This window comes from Miniopterus schreibersii (assembly GCF_964146895.1).
Source record: "Miniopterus schreibersii genome assembly, chromosome: 1".
Lineage (NCBI taxonomy): Eukaryota > Metazoa > Chordata > Mammalia > Chiroptera > Miniopteridae > Miniopterus > Miniopterus schreibersii.
Genome location: NC_138101.1, coordinates 155903765 through 155918263, shown reverse-complemented (window position 1 = coordinate 155918263; position 14499 = coordinate 155903765). Strand labels below are relative to the sequence as shown.

At 43.3% G+C, this 14499-nt stretch overlaps 1 protein-coding gene and 1 pseudogene across 2 annotated transcripts in view; one reads left to right on the top strand and one right to left on the bottom strand.

The window, feature by feature from the left end:
- AQP9 (aquaporin 9) overlaps window positions 1-14499 on the bottom strand; it is a 39952-nt gene that overhangs the window by 13219 nt on the left and 12234 nt on the right. The window contains exon 2 of the mRNA XM_081151587.1: window positions 2656-2782. Coding sequence (XP_081007713.1) covers window positions 2656-2782 — 127 coding nt within the window. The remainder of the gene's footprint in view (window positions 1-2655; window positions 2783-14499) is intronic.
- LOC308564521 (ADP-ribosylation factor 4 pseudogene) lies at window positions 8413-11677 on the top strand (annotated as a pseudogene). Its single transcript has 2 exons — window positions 8413-8990; window positions 11523-11677. The product of its transcript is annotated as an ADP-ribosylation factor 4 pseudogene (transcript).

Genomic DNA, 14499 nt, shown 5'->3' with positions numbered 1-14499 from the left:
AGCCCCATGAGCAGCCGGAGCCCACGAGGCCTGAGATAAAGTCTTATGGGAGCAGGCGGAACCCTTTCAAGGCTCTGTTCTAGACAAGTGCCCTCCTCCCCACCACCCACAGACAATTCTAGGACAGAGATAACTTTTATATTTTATTTGCCATTAAGCAAAGCCATTTTGATATTTCCATGAATTTATATTACTTATAAAATGCTCCATCAAACCAACCACCGTAGCCTGGGCACGGGTCGGCGGTGTGACATTGGGTGGGAGAGGCTGCATGAGGCGTTGTGAGCCCTGATTGCCTGCGCTGGGTTCCCAGACCACTGGCATGTTCACAAGGGAAGCAGGGTGCGGTAACTTCTTTGCAGTAAGGTAATGTTTTATATTTCAAAACCGGATTTCAGCTCATCTTACCAATCTGCAACCACAAAATGGGATCTCATTTATAGTTATGCCCACTATCCATTGGTTATCTTTGGAATGCTCAAAAGGACCTCACGGGTGCCCACACACCATTAAGTTAGCTGCAGTCGCCGTGAGAAAGTCTCCTCCTGCACACGATCTTTCTCTCCTATTCCTGCGGCTGCTGAAGCCAATACTGAGTCTGCATGGATGTCATTGGTGGGCCAGTGTGCTGTCTGTGAATGTTCCCAAAGCCACCAGTTTTCAGGGAGTCGAAACAGCATTAAGTTCCAAACAGAAAGGGAGAGACAAGCTCCCTTTCCTACCTTTTATCAGCCAGGCTCAGAAACTGACTGCTCTACTTGTATTTTGGGATCTCACAGTCCCTCATAAACAATTTGGCCAGCTCCCGACCCTCACCCAGAAACAACTCCATTAAAACCGGTCCCATCAGTTCTGGCCTTCACCCCTCTGAGCACAGTGGCTGAACCCCAGTCCAGGCGCCAGATGGCAAGACTGCGTACCAACTTTTACTCCCTCCTCCCTGCCTTTTCCTCCTATGGCGACTGCCCAGATTCCCAAACATATCAATGAATGCGAGTAGTCATGGCAGTAAAGAGTGTTAGTTACATTGGTAGGGTGTGGGACAAAGTAATCTTAACTAAATGTTTGACTATGTTCAATTCAGGGTATCATGCAAGCAAAATATTCCAAAACCACATGTCCACCAAAAAACAAACAAAAACTAGGTGGGAATATGCCCACATTTATATTGCATGGTTTATGGAGACCACGCTATGAATGGAGTGGGAGCATGTAGGGGTGGCAGTGGAGCATCCTGAATGCTGGCTTTTTGTTTTTGTATTTTAAATCTTCACTGGAGGATATGCTTATTGATTCTAAAGAGAGGGGAAGAGAGAGGGAGAGGAAGAGAGAGAGAGAGAGAGAGAGAGAGAGAGAGAGAGAAACATCGATGATTGGTTGTCCTCTAGGGATTGAACATGCAACTTTTCAGTATATGGGACAATGCTCCAACCACTGAGCCATACCAGCCAAGGCCTGCATGCTGGTTTTAATTCAGGAGTGCATCTTTTGGTAGGTAGCACAGTGCTGGGATCACAGCAGAGACTCAGCAGGAATTTGAACAGAAACACTGCTCATGACAAACAAATTCCATATATAGGAATCTGTAACCTGGACCGCCCCGGGATCTGAGTCTGACTGTGCTATGGGAAGGGTGCCGGCCAGAAAATGACTGTTCCAGGTGCCAGCCCATGGAGGCTCCCAGGGAGTCAGCCATCATTCTTTAGAACTGCAATGATAGCGCTTGTCACCAGGCCAGCTGGCTGGGCTGCAGGCCCTGCCTGTAATGCCCTTCCCATAACAGGCTGTTGGAAACGTTGTGAAATAATGGGGACATGAGCTTTGCTGTCATGGAGACCTGGGTCTAATCTCTGGTCTGTCTCTTTACCAACGGTGGGACTTCTGGCTATTTACTTAATCCCTCGGAGCTCCAGTTTTCTCTGCATAAGGGAGACACTGATACCTGCCTGCTGGAGAGGAGAGAGGAGGCAAGGTATGTAAGGCAGCCAGCAGTGCCCGGCATGCACAATTCCCTTCCCCCCTTATCACTAACAGTCTTGTTCTGAGCGCCCAGACCAGGCTGCTGAAAGATTCCAAGAGCCTTTGGGAACCAGATCATTTTCACAGTCCCTTCCTAAGTTCCCAGGCTGCATTAAATGTTATTTCATCTTGCTTCTCAGAACCTTGAGAATGGCTACTAATCAGCCCACCACTAGGGGCAGAATTAGACCAAGACCTCTGGATCAGGCCTGCATGTCCATGAAAACACCGGCCAGTGACCCAGGCTCTCTGCATGCTGCGGATAAAGGTCCAAGGACTGTGCTTCTGTGGGGTGACAGTCTTCCCTGGGCTACTCACAAGGTACCTGGGAAGTAGTTTCTGAGTGTGGGGTCAGGCAAGTCAAAGACCATATTCACAGATGAAGAATATGACTCAGTGGCCAGATATAGGAATCAGTTAGTTCTGATTCTGTCTCTTGCTAAATGTTTCCCTTGCACACGTCACTTACCATTTGCTGGACATTTTAATTTTGTCATCTCTAAAAACAGAACCAAATACATATTTTTGCAGCACTGTTGAGATCTAAATACATGAGGGTATAGAAAGCACCCAGCACTAAGCTAGCACACTGAAATGGTTGAGATCATAGTAGCTATTATTATTTCCATTACTTACCAGAGACACCTCCAGTCACATAAATGGCCATTACGACTGCCATTGCAAATCCAACATTGATAGTGACGATTCCTCCAAAATGTCCTCGACTGAGGATAGCTTGGGCAACAGAGCCACATCCGAGGACCTGGAATGAGAGGAACCTCAACAAGTAAGCGGAGATGGCCACCGTCAAAGACTTTGATAAAGTAAAAAGAAGTACTTTTTTAGCAAATTCATGGATTGGGCTGCCACAGGCTTCATACAAATTAAATTATAATGCTCTAGCCATGCACAGATCATCAGGAGTCAGAGCTGACTCAACAGCATATAGCACATAACACACAGCAGAATGATGGTCCCTGGGCTGCATCCGGCTGACAGGTGAGTTTTGTTGCACCTGAGCAGTGTTAAAATTTTGCCTACTTTTATCAAGTAGGTCATTTCACACAGTGATCCAGGTTTCTGGCTTTTATTTTAAACTTTCTATTTATAGATAATTGTAGATTCACATGAGGTTGTAAAAAATAAAATAAAAAGATCCCATATATGTTTTATACATGGATTCCTTTCAATCAATCAGATCTAGCAACCCACAGGGAAAGAATTTCCTGGAGCAAAGCAGCAGTTGGCGGCTCCCTTTAAACAGAGCTTGTGCTCTCACTTCCTTTCACTAACTTAGGTCTCCTTCCTGGCCCCCATAGGCACTTATGTATTCGATCCCTACTTTAGAGGCTCCCAGCATAAGCCAGGTCAGTCTCACAATCATATGCACATCCAACAGGTGGAAAGGCTGTTTATACCATGTACAAAGCCATTAGGAAGAGTCTGATGTGCTTGAAGACAAGGGAAAAGTGTGGGGCGATGGAATTGGCAATCAAGAGTGCCTCATCCGCAGGCCTTCTCTCCCTGATGGGGCCATAGTTTCCCAGAGAAGAGGCTGCCACACTTACTGCTTCCCGTGTGCCCTGTGGCACGAGCACGCTGCCGGAAACACTTGGGAAGCAGCTGTACAGTGGAGCTGGAGTATGAGAGTCTTCAACAGTCTTTAGCTGGTGGGGGATATTTGGGAGAATGGAGTAAGTGTTCAGAAAGGTTTGGGATAAATACATTACGGTACATCCACTCAGCAGAATACTCTACGTTATTCTGTACAGTGTAATGAAACAATGAGGGTGACCTACGTGCGCCAATGTGGACCTGTGTGTACCAAGGCGTATTATTAAATTTCAAAACAAGATGCAGAGCAGTGTTAAAGCACACTGCCAGTTGTATTAAGAATACATTGTATATATTTATTTTTACATGCATGGGCTATCTCCATCAATACACAAGCATCGGGAAATGGGATTGGACTCTGCGGGAGGGAAGTAGATGGCTGAGACAGGGGTTGGAAGAAAACGTTTCATTTTCATTGTATGGGTTTTTTTTTGTGTGTTTTTTTTACCATGTGTCTTAGTCCATTTGTGCTGCTCTGACAAGATATTACAGCCTCAGTAGCTTATAAACAACAGAAATTCATTTCGCATAGTTTTGGAGGCTGAGAGTCTAAGATCGGGGGCCAGTATGATGAGGGGAGGTCCCCTTCCTGGTCGCGGGATTCTCACTGCGTTCCCTCGGTGGAAGGGCCAGGCAGCTCTCCGGGGTGTCTTTTTATAAGGGCACTAATCCTATCCATGCAGGCTCTGCCTTCATGACCTAATTATCTCCCAAAGGCCTCACCTCCTGACACCACTACGTTGGGCATTAGGTTTTCAACAAATGAAGTTGGGGCGGGGAGAGGAAACAAAAACATTGAGACCATAGCACCATGTATTTTCTAATATTTAAAAAAGGTGTCCATATATTCATTGAATAACCAATTAAAACCATTTAATCGTGGTCCATTAAGGAAATGTTTGGTAAGAAACTGTGATACACACACACACAATGGAATATTCAGCCATAAAAAGGATGACCTCTTGCCGTTTGCCACAATACTGATGAAACCTGAGAGCATTACCATGAGATGATAACCAGCTATTGTGTCTCTTCACCGGAGAGTGAGAAGGGAAGTTCAAGATTGAAATACGAGAGCTTGCACATAAACAATTCCCTGATAGTAATCAATCAATTCTAAATAGCTTTCCCAGGGCTTGCTGGTGAGCTCCTTCTGAGTAATGTAATTTACAAACAAAGGATATTTAATCCATTTGGAATGCTTTTGGTTTACTCCTCCTTGAGGGCACAGAAATTATCTAGATGATCTTTTAAAATCCCCTCCGGTCCCCAGGTCTAAGATCTATCGACTTGTGTTAGTTCTAATAGCTGGACAATGGAGAGAAGTAGGAGGACCTGATATCTCGAGGGAAGCACTTAGGCTACCGTCTCAAGCCCAAGGCTGCCTTTGCCTTTCATCCCAAACTTGCCTCCAGACCTTACATTGATGCCAAAGAAAGTTGCAACAAGAACATGTTCCCTTTTTTCTTAAAAAAATCAAAATAAAAAAAATTAATCCCTAGCTTCCATGCATAATAGGGGGAGAGGGGGAGAAAAATTTTACTGGGAAAGGAAGAAAGCCATTTGAAATGTAGGATTCTTTCAAAAGACTGATGGGTGAGCAAGGTTCCCGCAGTCATTCTCAATCACCTAGGCCAACCATCCTGGTATTGTCTAGTGTTTCTTCCTCTCTTCTCCCTTGGCCACCCATAGCCAACCATTCCCAAATCTTCTGAGCCTTCTTCTGCAGCCTCTGAACAATGTCCCCACTTCTAGTGTCTCCCTATCCAGCACCCGATGAAACATGACTCATATGCCCCCACCCTCCCATTGCTGAGAAGGTGCCGCGCAAACCCCTCAGCCTGGCACCCAGGGGCTCTGCAGTGCCTTGCCCATGATCCTCAGCCACTTCTGCCTGGTATTGTTCAGCATAAATCTTCTGTATGAGCCAGGCTGGCATCCTAGTCACCTTGAGCCCTTTGGGCTCATGACACCCATTCCCACCTCTGCACACCTGTTCATACTGTTCTTTCCAGGAGAATCTTTTCGCCTTGCACCTTCCCCGACCAAACCCATTCCATTCTACACACTGAGCTAAAATCCTAAATTTTTGTGGGACTTTCTCTGACAGCTTAAGGCCTCGAGGGCTCTGCTGCTGCTTCTACCATGTTTTCACAGTGTCACTTCATTATACTCGCCTTTGCCCTGTGGCACCCCACCAAGACTGCAGTGCCACCAGGGCAGCTTGGGCTTCTTTATATTCCTTGCCCAAACAATATTTGATGAAAGGTATTAAAATATCTAAACACAAGCAGGGAAAAAACCCTGTGCAAATGCCTTTTCAAGAGAAAAAGTTAGCTTGAGGGTAGAATGTGAAAAGTGGGAGGTGTGACTTCTAAGAAATATCAGTTGGAACTACTGGGAAGTTCCCAGCTGAGCCATGACCTCTATGACAGGCTAATTACTGGACACAACATAAAACCTGACGTCATGCGGTCATTATCATGAACCAAGGTGCTGGGAAGCAAGGTGGGAAGAGAGAATAAGCCCACAGGTTTCTCTCACCGACCTTTCTCAGGCCGCTTGCCCATCCATTTCATCCTTTAAGGGGCAGCCTAGGGTGTTCCTAGCACAGTACACAGCACATGACAGACTCAGTAAGTATTTTTTCAGTGAGTATGTAAAAACCGAGAGCCCTTTCAGGAAAGTAAGTGGTAGTTAATGAAGGTTAGGAATTCTTTCGAGAAATGTTTGCAAATGCCAGCAGCCTGGGGTCAGGGATCACCAGGGATGCTTACAATTATTGCAAGGGGTATGCAATTCTTTGTGCACCTCAAACACTTCCCAAAAAAGGAAAAAATACCATGTCCTGTGTCTACCTGTGGAGGTTCAGTGTTTTCAGGATTAAAAAATGTTTCTATCCTACAGAGTTCTTGAAAATGTTTGAAGTTAAAAGGAGTTCCTTGGGAAACACCGCCTGGCCTTTAATAAAGGCTGTACGTATGAAACGTTGGCTATCTGTGCTCCTCTGCTTAGGGTAGTGTGTGCGGATAAAATAATACAGGCTCCAGCTACCATCCACCTGGCATGTTCTCGGCGCGGGGCCCAGTGCTACATGCCTGACCTGTATTACTTCATCTTCAACTCATTATTAACTTACAACCGCCCTGGGAGGAAAGTTATTATCTTTATATTGTGGGTGAGGAAACTGAGGCCGAGAAAGGCCAAGCAATTTGCACGATGTTACATAATAAAAATAAAGGAAACAAAACCAGAATTGGATCCCATCTGCCTTAGTCAGAGGCTTGTGCACTTAACCATGACACATTGGGTGAAGCAAGACATTATCAGAAGCCACTGATGCTTCCAAGCATTCATGCAACTATTCGCGGGGGAGCACTGGGCTTCCACAGGGTGTGGGATGGGAAACCAGCTCCCTATCTGCATACTGAAAGTGAAGGGCTGTCCTGGAATGCCGAAGGACTTGGAGGTGCCAGGCGGCAGCCGTGTGGTAGCAATCCACCCAGTATTGACGGTGTCACTGGAAACCAGACAGAGTCTGAGAAGAAAGGACGGCCATTCCGGAGCCACCTTATAAGTCCTGGACAAGTGGCTTTTCTGGTGACATCAAAGGTTATAACTCTGGTTTTAAAAAGTACCTAACAACTTGTGCTGTTTCACCAAAGCTTCCCATGACCTAGAGAAAAGTTCATTTTAGTCCCATTTCCCTTTTTTCCCCCAAAGATTAATAAGACACATTGGTGATGAAGTGCAGTTTTTTCAGTTTATGCAAAACCTGCTTATGGACTTCTATTCGCTTGATGTCTAGCTTCCCTCGCACAGACCGCTTCCCCTAGATGACCAGTCCTCACCAAGGGAAAGCAAACCTGAAGGCAGAGTTAAACCCTTCCTTGCTCTCTCCTTTCTTCATGATGTCTCCCAACTTTGTGGTCATCAAGCGGAAGGCACGCTCATCTCCCAAATGTTGGCCAAACCTGCCCAGTACTGGGATGCATGGGCTGAGATAATGGTGGGATGGGCCTTTTCCACACTGATGAACCACATTCATGAGCCACATAGATTTCTTGTGGCACTGGGTAGCATCTGGGGAACTTACCAGCATTCTCAACACCAAGACCCAAGAAGTCAAGCAATTCCCCACCCATGCCTGTGCCTCCAGTAACTTTTACTGAACGAGATCCAGAGAAGTAACCCTGGTGGCAGTTCTAAAATGCCTAATAGCTCCAAAGTTCACTCGGCTAGCATTTATTGATAATTGTTCTTTTGGGACTTTTCTGGGAAGTTCATTCAGGAGTGACAGTTTGGGCATGTTTGCAGCAACAAGATTTGGCCCAAGATCCTGAGTCATGTATGACTGCTTGCCTTCTACATTGCTGCAGGTCTTCTTGGAAACAGGCAAGGAATTTGTTTTAAGTGAAAAATATCCTTCAGGAGATAATTTGTCATTAAATGATGCAAACACTCATGAAACAGAAGTCAGCATTAAAAAAGCATGTCTGACCCTGGCCGGGTGGCTCAGTTGGTTGGAACGTCATCCTGTACACCAAAAAATTATGGGTTTGATCCTTGGTCTGAGCACGTACAGGAGGCAACCGATTGATGTTTCTCTCTCTCTCCTCTCTCTCCACATATCCTCAGGTGAGGATTTTTAAAAAAGCATGTCTGGAGTCATCGAGCAGGTCTATGCCCTGCTAATCCCTGTCCTAGAGCTTGCCAGGAGGGTGAAAGGAGAAAGCAGAGAAAGCTCCAAACCCTTTCTGCTTCTGCTCATCACAAGGGCCTCACCACCTCCTCCCTCTTCTCCCGCCTCTTCGGCAACAAGCAGATGTGCATTTTGATGGTTGGATTGGATGCTGCTGGCAAGACAACCATTCCATATAAACTGAAGTTAGGGGAGATTGTCACCACCATTCCTACCATTGATCTTAATGTGGAAACAGTAGTATATAAGAACGTTTCACAGTATGGGATTTTGGTGGTCAACATAAACTAAGGCCTCTCTGGGGGCATTACTTCCAGAACCCCCAGGGTCTTGTTTTTGTGGCAGGCAGCCAAGATGGTGAAAGAATTTGGGAAGGAGCCAAAGAGCTGCAAAAAATGCTTCAGGCAGATGAGTCTCGAGATGCAGTATTGCTGCTTTTTGCAAACAAAACAGGATTTGCCAAATGCTATGGCCGTCAGTGAAATGACAGATAAATTAGGTCTCCACTCTCTTTGTAACAGAACATGGCATGTTCAAGCAGCTGTTGCTACACAAGGAGTGGGTCTGTATGAGGGACTTGAATGGCTGTCAAATGAGCTTCAAAACAATGAAACTGAATATCTTACCAAGGACATGTTTGATAGAATTGGTCTAGGTTTGTTACAACAAAATTAGTTTGCATCTTGGTTATTAAACAGTATCTGGGGCTGGTTTGGGCAGAGTATTAAAGTGTTTAAACGTATTTTGTCTCCAATTATTGCTTACCAAATGTAATATTGTACTTTAGCAATATGTTTGTTTTTTAAAAATATGTTTTTATTGATTTCAGAGAGAGGAAGGGAGAGGGAGAGAGAGAGAAACATCAATGATGAGAGTCATTGATCGGCTGCCTCCTGCACGCCCCCTACTGGGGATCGAGCCCGCAACCGGGCATGCGCCCTGATGGGTATGGAACCGTGACCTCTTGGTTCATAGGTCGATGCTCAACCACTGAGTCACCATCCCGGCAGCAATATGCTTGGCTTTAAAGAAATTCTCTTTAATTTAGGAAAAAATGTGTCCTCTTTCATTTTTACTTCCTTTAAGCCTACATGTCTGGACTTAGCTATTGTGACACTTTTAATAAACCCATTTTGAATGTTTTATGATCCCACAACAAATAATGTGTTAAAGTCATCCCCTTGCTACTTTACTGATACCTTTATTATTACTGGGACAGTGTGCTGATTAAAAAAAAAAAAAGTAATATTCTATGTATTTATTTATTTTTCTCCCTTGCCAAAAAGATTTTCTAATGCTGTTTGCACCAGCCAGGGAAATGCTCCAAAAACACTGCTGAGCTCTCTTGTACTGAGGAACTTATTATTTCCTCCCATTATTGACTCCTGGCTTTTATCAGCCAGGTTTATCTTGGTGTGGTTTGGATTCGATAGCTAATTAGTTCTGTGCTAGTGGCAAGGAATTCATATTGAGATAAAGACAATATAAAGACAATACCCAGTAGATTTTCTTTTTTTATATTGTATCTCCTTTACGCTGTATGTTGCTTTTGGTACCAGCCTGACTCTTTGCCCAGTACATGTTAGTTGTCCTGATGTTTTATTGTTCATTAGTGAATATATCTTCACTAAGAGTTTTTGGAAAACTCATCAACCCATTTGGAATTATTCCTAATAAAATGATAAAATATGTAAAATTTTAAAAAAGGCACGTCTGTCACTGATTTGTTTTATGTGTATGTGTGTCAGATATGTATACACACAAACACACATCTGTTATAAACACTCTCGGACCCCACGCTAACCGGAGGGGGAGGAAAACTCTACTGTTCTCATATAAAGAAACCTGACAACAAAGAAATTAATTTGCCCAAGGACATACAACTAGTGAAAAGGTCTTTTTGAACATAAATTTAACATCTGTGTCCAAAGTTTTGTGTGCCTTCACTAATTACACTAAACTACCCTCACCTGAACCTGAGCCGAATAAGCAGCTTGTCCAGATGGGTGCTTTAGAAGCCTGTCTTTCGAAAAATCAACTAGTGGGAAAGTAAGATCTGTACCCACATCTACAAGCACCTCTAGTTGGGAGTCGGCACTCACTCAGCCATTCCTTCCTTTCTCTCCTCCATGTGTACGCACATTTGAAAATTCTAGGTGCCATGTGTGGTGACTGGTACTAGTGAGGATGCAAAAAAACCCAAAAAAGGTCCTCTAAGAACTTATAGACCAATAGAAGAAGTAAGATAGCTGAGAACTGGTAAGAATCATAAGAAAAGTATAGACGGAGTGTGGTGCGTCATTTCATGTTATAAGCTTGTTATTAATGAATGGCTTAAGCTTTTATGCCTAAGGAAAGTGTGCATGGAGATACAGTTTTGAAATTCAGCTTTACCGAGTAGATGATGGTTATTTTGACATTTAAGTTCTCCCCATGTTCTTGAATCTTTTGATTAATACTTCAAATCACTGAAACTCCAGACATAATACTATTGGATCTGAGCTCTATAATACATGCACGTGAGCGTATAACAGACTGACCTAATGAGAAACTTGACTGAGATTACATAAGATGAAGATTTCTCTTCTGATATTGCTTGAAATAAAAATGGTTTTCACACTACTGCCTCAAGGAATTTGGTCAGGTGGTAGAATAGGGGCAGGGGGAGACGACCGTCTTGCATACGGGAATTAGATTTCCAATAGCCAGGCCTCTTAGAAACAAATGCTATTGAACAGAAGACTTAGACCCTTACAATCTCTCCATTTGCCCTTTCCTGGTGAAAATATTTTGTCTTTATAGAATGTGATTAAAGACACTGTAGAGCAGCCTTGCAAGCTGGTAGTCCGAAGCTGAAGACAGCCTGTGAGTAGGACTGACTCATAGATATGTTTAGTTTGGCACACAGGGCGATTTTTTAAAATTTCAGTAATTGTTACCAGTATTTAAAAATAGAAAAGTTACACATAAAACCCTTGATGTCTGGATATTCCTGAAAAACTGGAAAATCTGATAAAGCCTTACACCACTCCTGCTCAGCCACAGTGGAGAGGGTCTGGGTGGCAGATGCCTCCTACGACAGGGCACACGCTGTCTACTTCCTACCTGAGCCCATCATGTTCACTTCACTCATGTAGGCACCTGCTTGTTCATAATAAGATTTGGGGCTATTGACTGCATTGTTAAGTCCTGGAAAGAGGAAGCCGCTTAGCTTTTGGTGCCAGTGACTCCCTGGCCCCTGATATCATGGAACACACGTGGGCTGAGATCCAGCACACTCCCCAGTTCCTGGAGGGTCTGGACCACCTTCCAATGAAGGACCAACTGCAGATAAAACTTTAAGATGGTGGTGTTAGGGAGACCAAAACACACACACACACACACACACACACACACACACACACAGAGTCTTCATTCTTGAGAAGGGAGTCACTTTGGGAGAGGTTCCACTCCTCCTATAAACATTTTACTTTTTGCAACTAGAGAGAAAGAACAACCAGCAAGCTGTCAGTGCAGCATTCTCTGCAAACTTTGGCTTTCCCGCCTGCCGTAGGCATGCCTTACCAGAAGTCCCACATCCTGCTCCACCCTTCTATATATACCTATTTAGTTTATGTGACTATATCCATTGGAAGATGTAACGACAATAGGAACAACAATAACAACTCATATTTATCGAGTGCTTTTTATGAGCCAATTTCCACACAACAACCCTATGAGTCAGGTCCTCTTACAGTCTCCATTTTATAAATAAGGGAACAAAGCTTAGAAAGGTCAAGAGAATTTCTCATGTTCACACAGGTAGTAAGTGATAAGGCCCAGGTGCGGCTGCACGTAATTTTGACCTGTGGATGGGCGCAGACGCACACGTTTGCAGCATGCATGGTCTGAGCCAGGCAGCCTCACACACATTACTTCCATTGTTCCTTCCAATATTTAATTCCCATTTAAAAAGTGAAAGACTGGATGACTTGACAAAATTCATATCACTACTAAGTGGTAGAATCTGATTCTGGAGACAGGGTCTCTGATTCCCAGCCCCGGGTTTCTCTGGTGACAGCTGCTGCTGTCTCGGTGGGTCTCCTTGTTCCTTTATTAGGACAGAATGCATACGTATGCACTACTTTCCAGTCAGTTAGTTTTCAATTAAAAGATAAAACTTTCTCAATCATAACAAAAATAGTCACAAAGGACCAGGACTGAAACCTGGACATTCTGGTTAAAATAAAGTATCTGGTGGCATGCAGCATGACAGAATATCAGGACGTCAATCAACCCTTAAGAACCAGCTGTACTTGAAAGAGATGATATTAGGGCAGCCTCATAAAAGGAGAAGAATCTCAAATCTGAGATTTGAGAAGCAGGTGAATGGACAAGTGGCCAACCTTGGTGCTCTCCGAGTAGGAAAAAGTATAAAGGACAGACTTGGGCCCCAGAAATGAAAGGTGACTAAACTCTATTATTTCTACCAAGCTGAAAAAACAATGCTCTTCTTTTCTGACATCCCTCAACTCATCCCAAATTATGCTAGCTTTGACAAGAACTTGATCGTGATCCCAGGGCCAGAATAAGAACACAGTAAATTACTCCTTTATCAAGGCGTGCACGTTTATGTTAGGATGACCATGGGTCTGGGTGTGCTGGATCAAGTTTACTAAGGTCAACTCTCTGTTTATTCAGACTGGCCCAAAGATGTCAAGTATAATGTGGCTCACTCTCAATCTGGAAGATTCCTGAAGATGGGGGAGTTCTGGGAGCTGATTTGTTTTAGATTTATCCTAGGCCTTAAAATTCCCAAAGCATATTTCAAGAATTATCAGTTCCATGAGGTGCTCCTCAGAAAAAGGGATCTGTGGTCAGGTCAATCTGGAGATGGCATATAGTCTATTCCCCTGTGAGAGATTTCCAGTGAACCTGAGAGCCTCTGACAATTTCTGCAGTTGAGAGAACGGCTTAGCCTGGTTTAGCCCAGTGTTTCCCAGCATATTTGGGAAAGACAGCATATTTTCTTTCACTTAATTCTTATCTGCATCTCATGGAACTAGTTTTCTTCAGAACCTATTTTGAGCAACTCCCTAAAACATTAGAAGGGACAAATTCTGCTGAGCTCTTTTATGGGAAACAGGGGGAGTAAAGAAAATGTACATGAACATGTAAAATTTTGTCAATTACAAAGGATGTACAATAAAATATAAGAAATTTATCTCTTTCCCACCCCAGTTTTTATATTTTACTACCCACAGGTAACTAATATCAATATTTTCTGGTATAGTCTGTCCAAAATATGTGTGTGTGTATACCATCAGGGGTATTTTATAAATACCATTCTCTGCCTGCTTTTTCCACTTGATAGCTTGGAGGGTCATTCCATATCAGCATATAAAGATCAGCTCCACTATCTTCAATAGCTATATAAGAGCTCATTGCATGGATGCACTCAAGTGCAACAGATTCTTTTTTCTTTAAATTTTATCTTTCAATTATAGTTTACATTCAATATTATTTTGTATTAGTTTCAGGCATACAGCATAGTGGTTAGACAATCATATACTTTACCAAGTACCCACCTGGCCCCATACATAGTTATTAGGATATTACTATGTTCCCTGTGCTGTGCTTTACATCCCCATGACTAGTCTGTAACTACCAATTTGTACTTCTCAATCCCTTCACCTTTTTCACCCACCCCTCCCCTCAGGTAACCATCTGTCTGTTCGCTGTATCAATGAGTCTGTTTCTATTTTGTTTGTTCATTTATTTTGTTCTTTAGATTCCACATACAAGTGAAATCATATGGTATTTGTCTTTCTCTGACTGACTTATTTCACTTAGCATAATACTATCTAGGTTCATCCATGCTGTCCCAAATGGTAAGATTCCATTCTTTTATATGGCCAAGTAATACTCCATTAATTTTCCATATACTAATCCTGACAAGCTCAGGGGAGGCCTATGTGGCAACCTTACAAACTCAGAGACCTAAAGTAATCACATAGGATGTTCTGAAATTAAAACTTTTTAATTAAAAGCAGTTTATGGCAGGTAGTCATGACCTAGGCTAGAATCTTCTCTGACAAAAGTCAATCTTTACCTTAATTGAGACTGTCTATTATCTTTTTGCATCTCATAACAGACCTTTGGAATGTCAAGGTAATTTCCCTTTT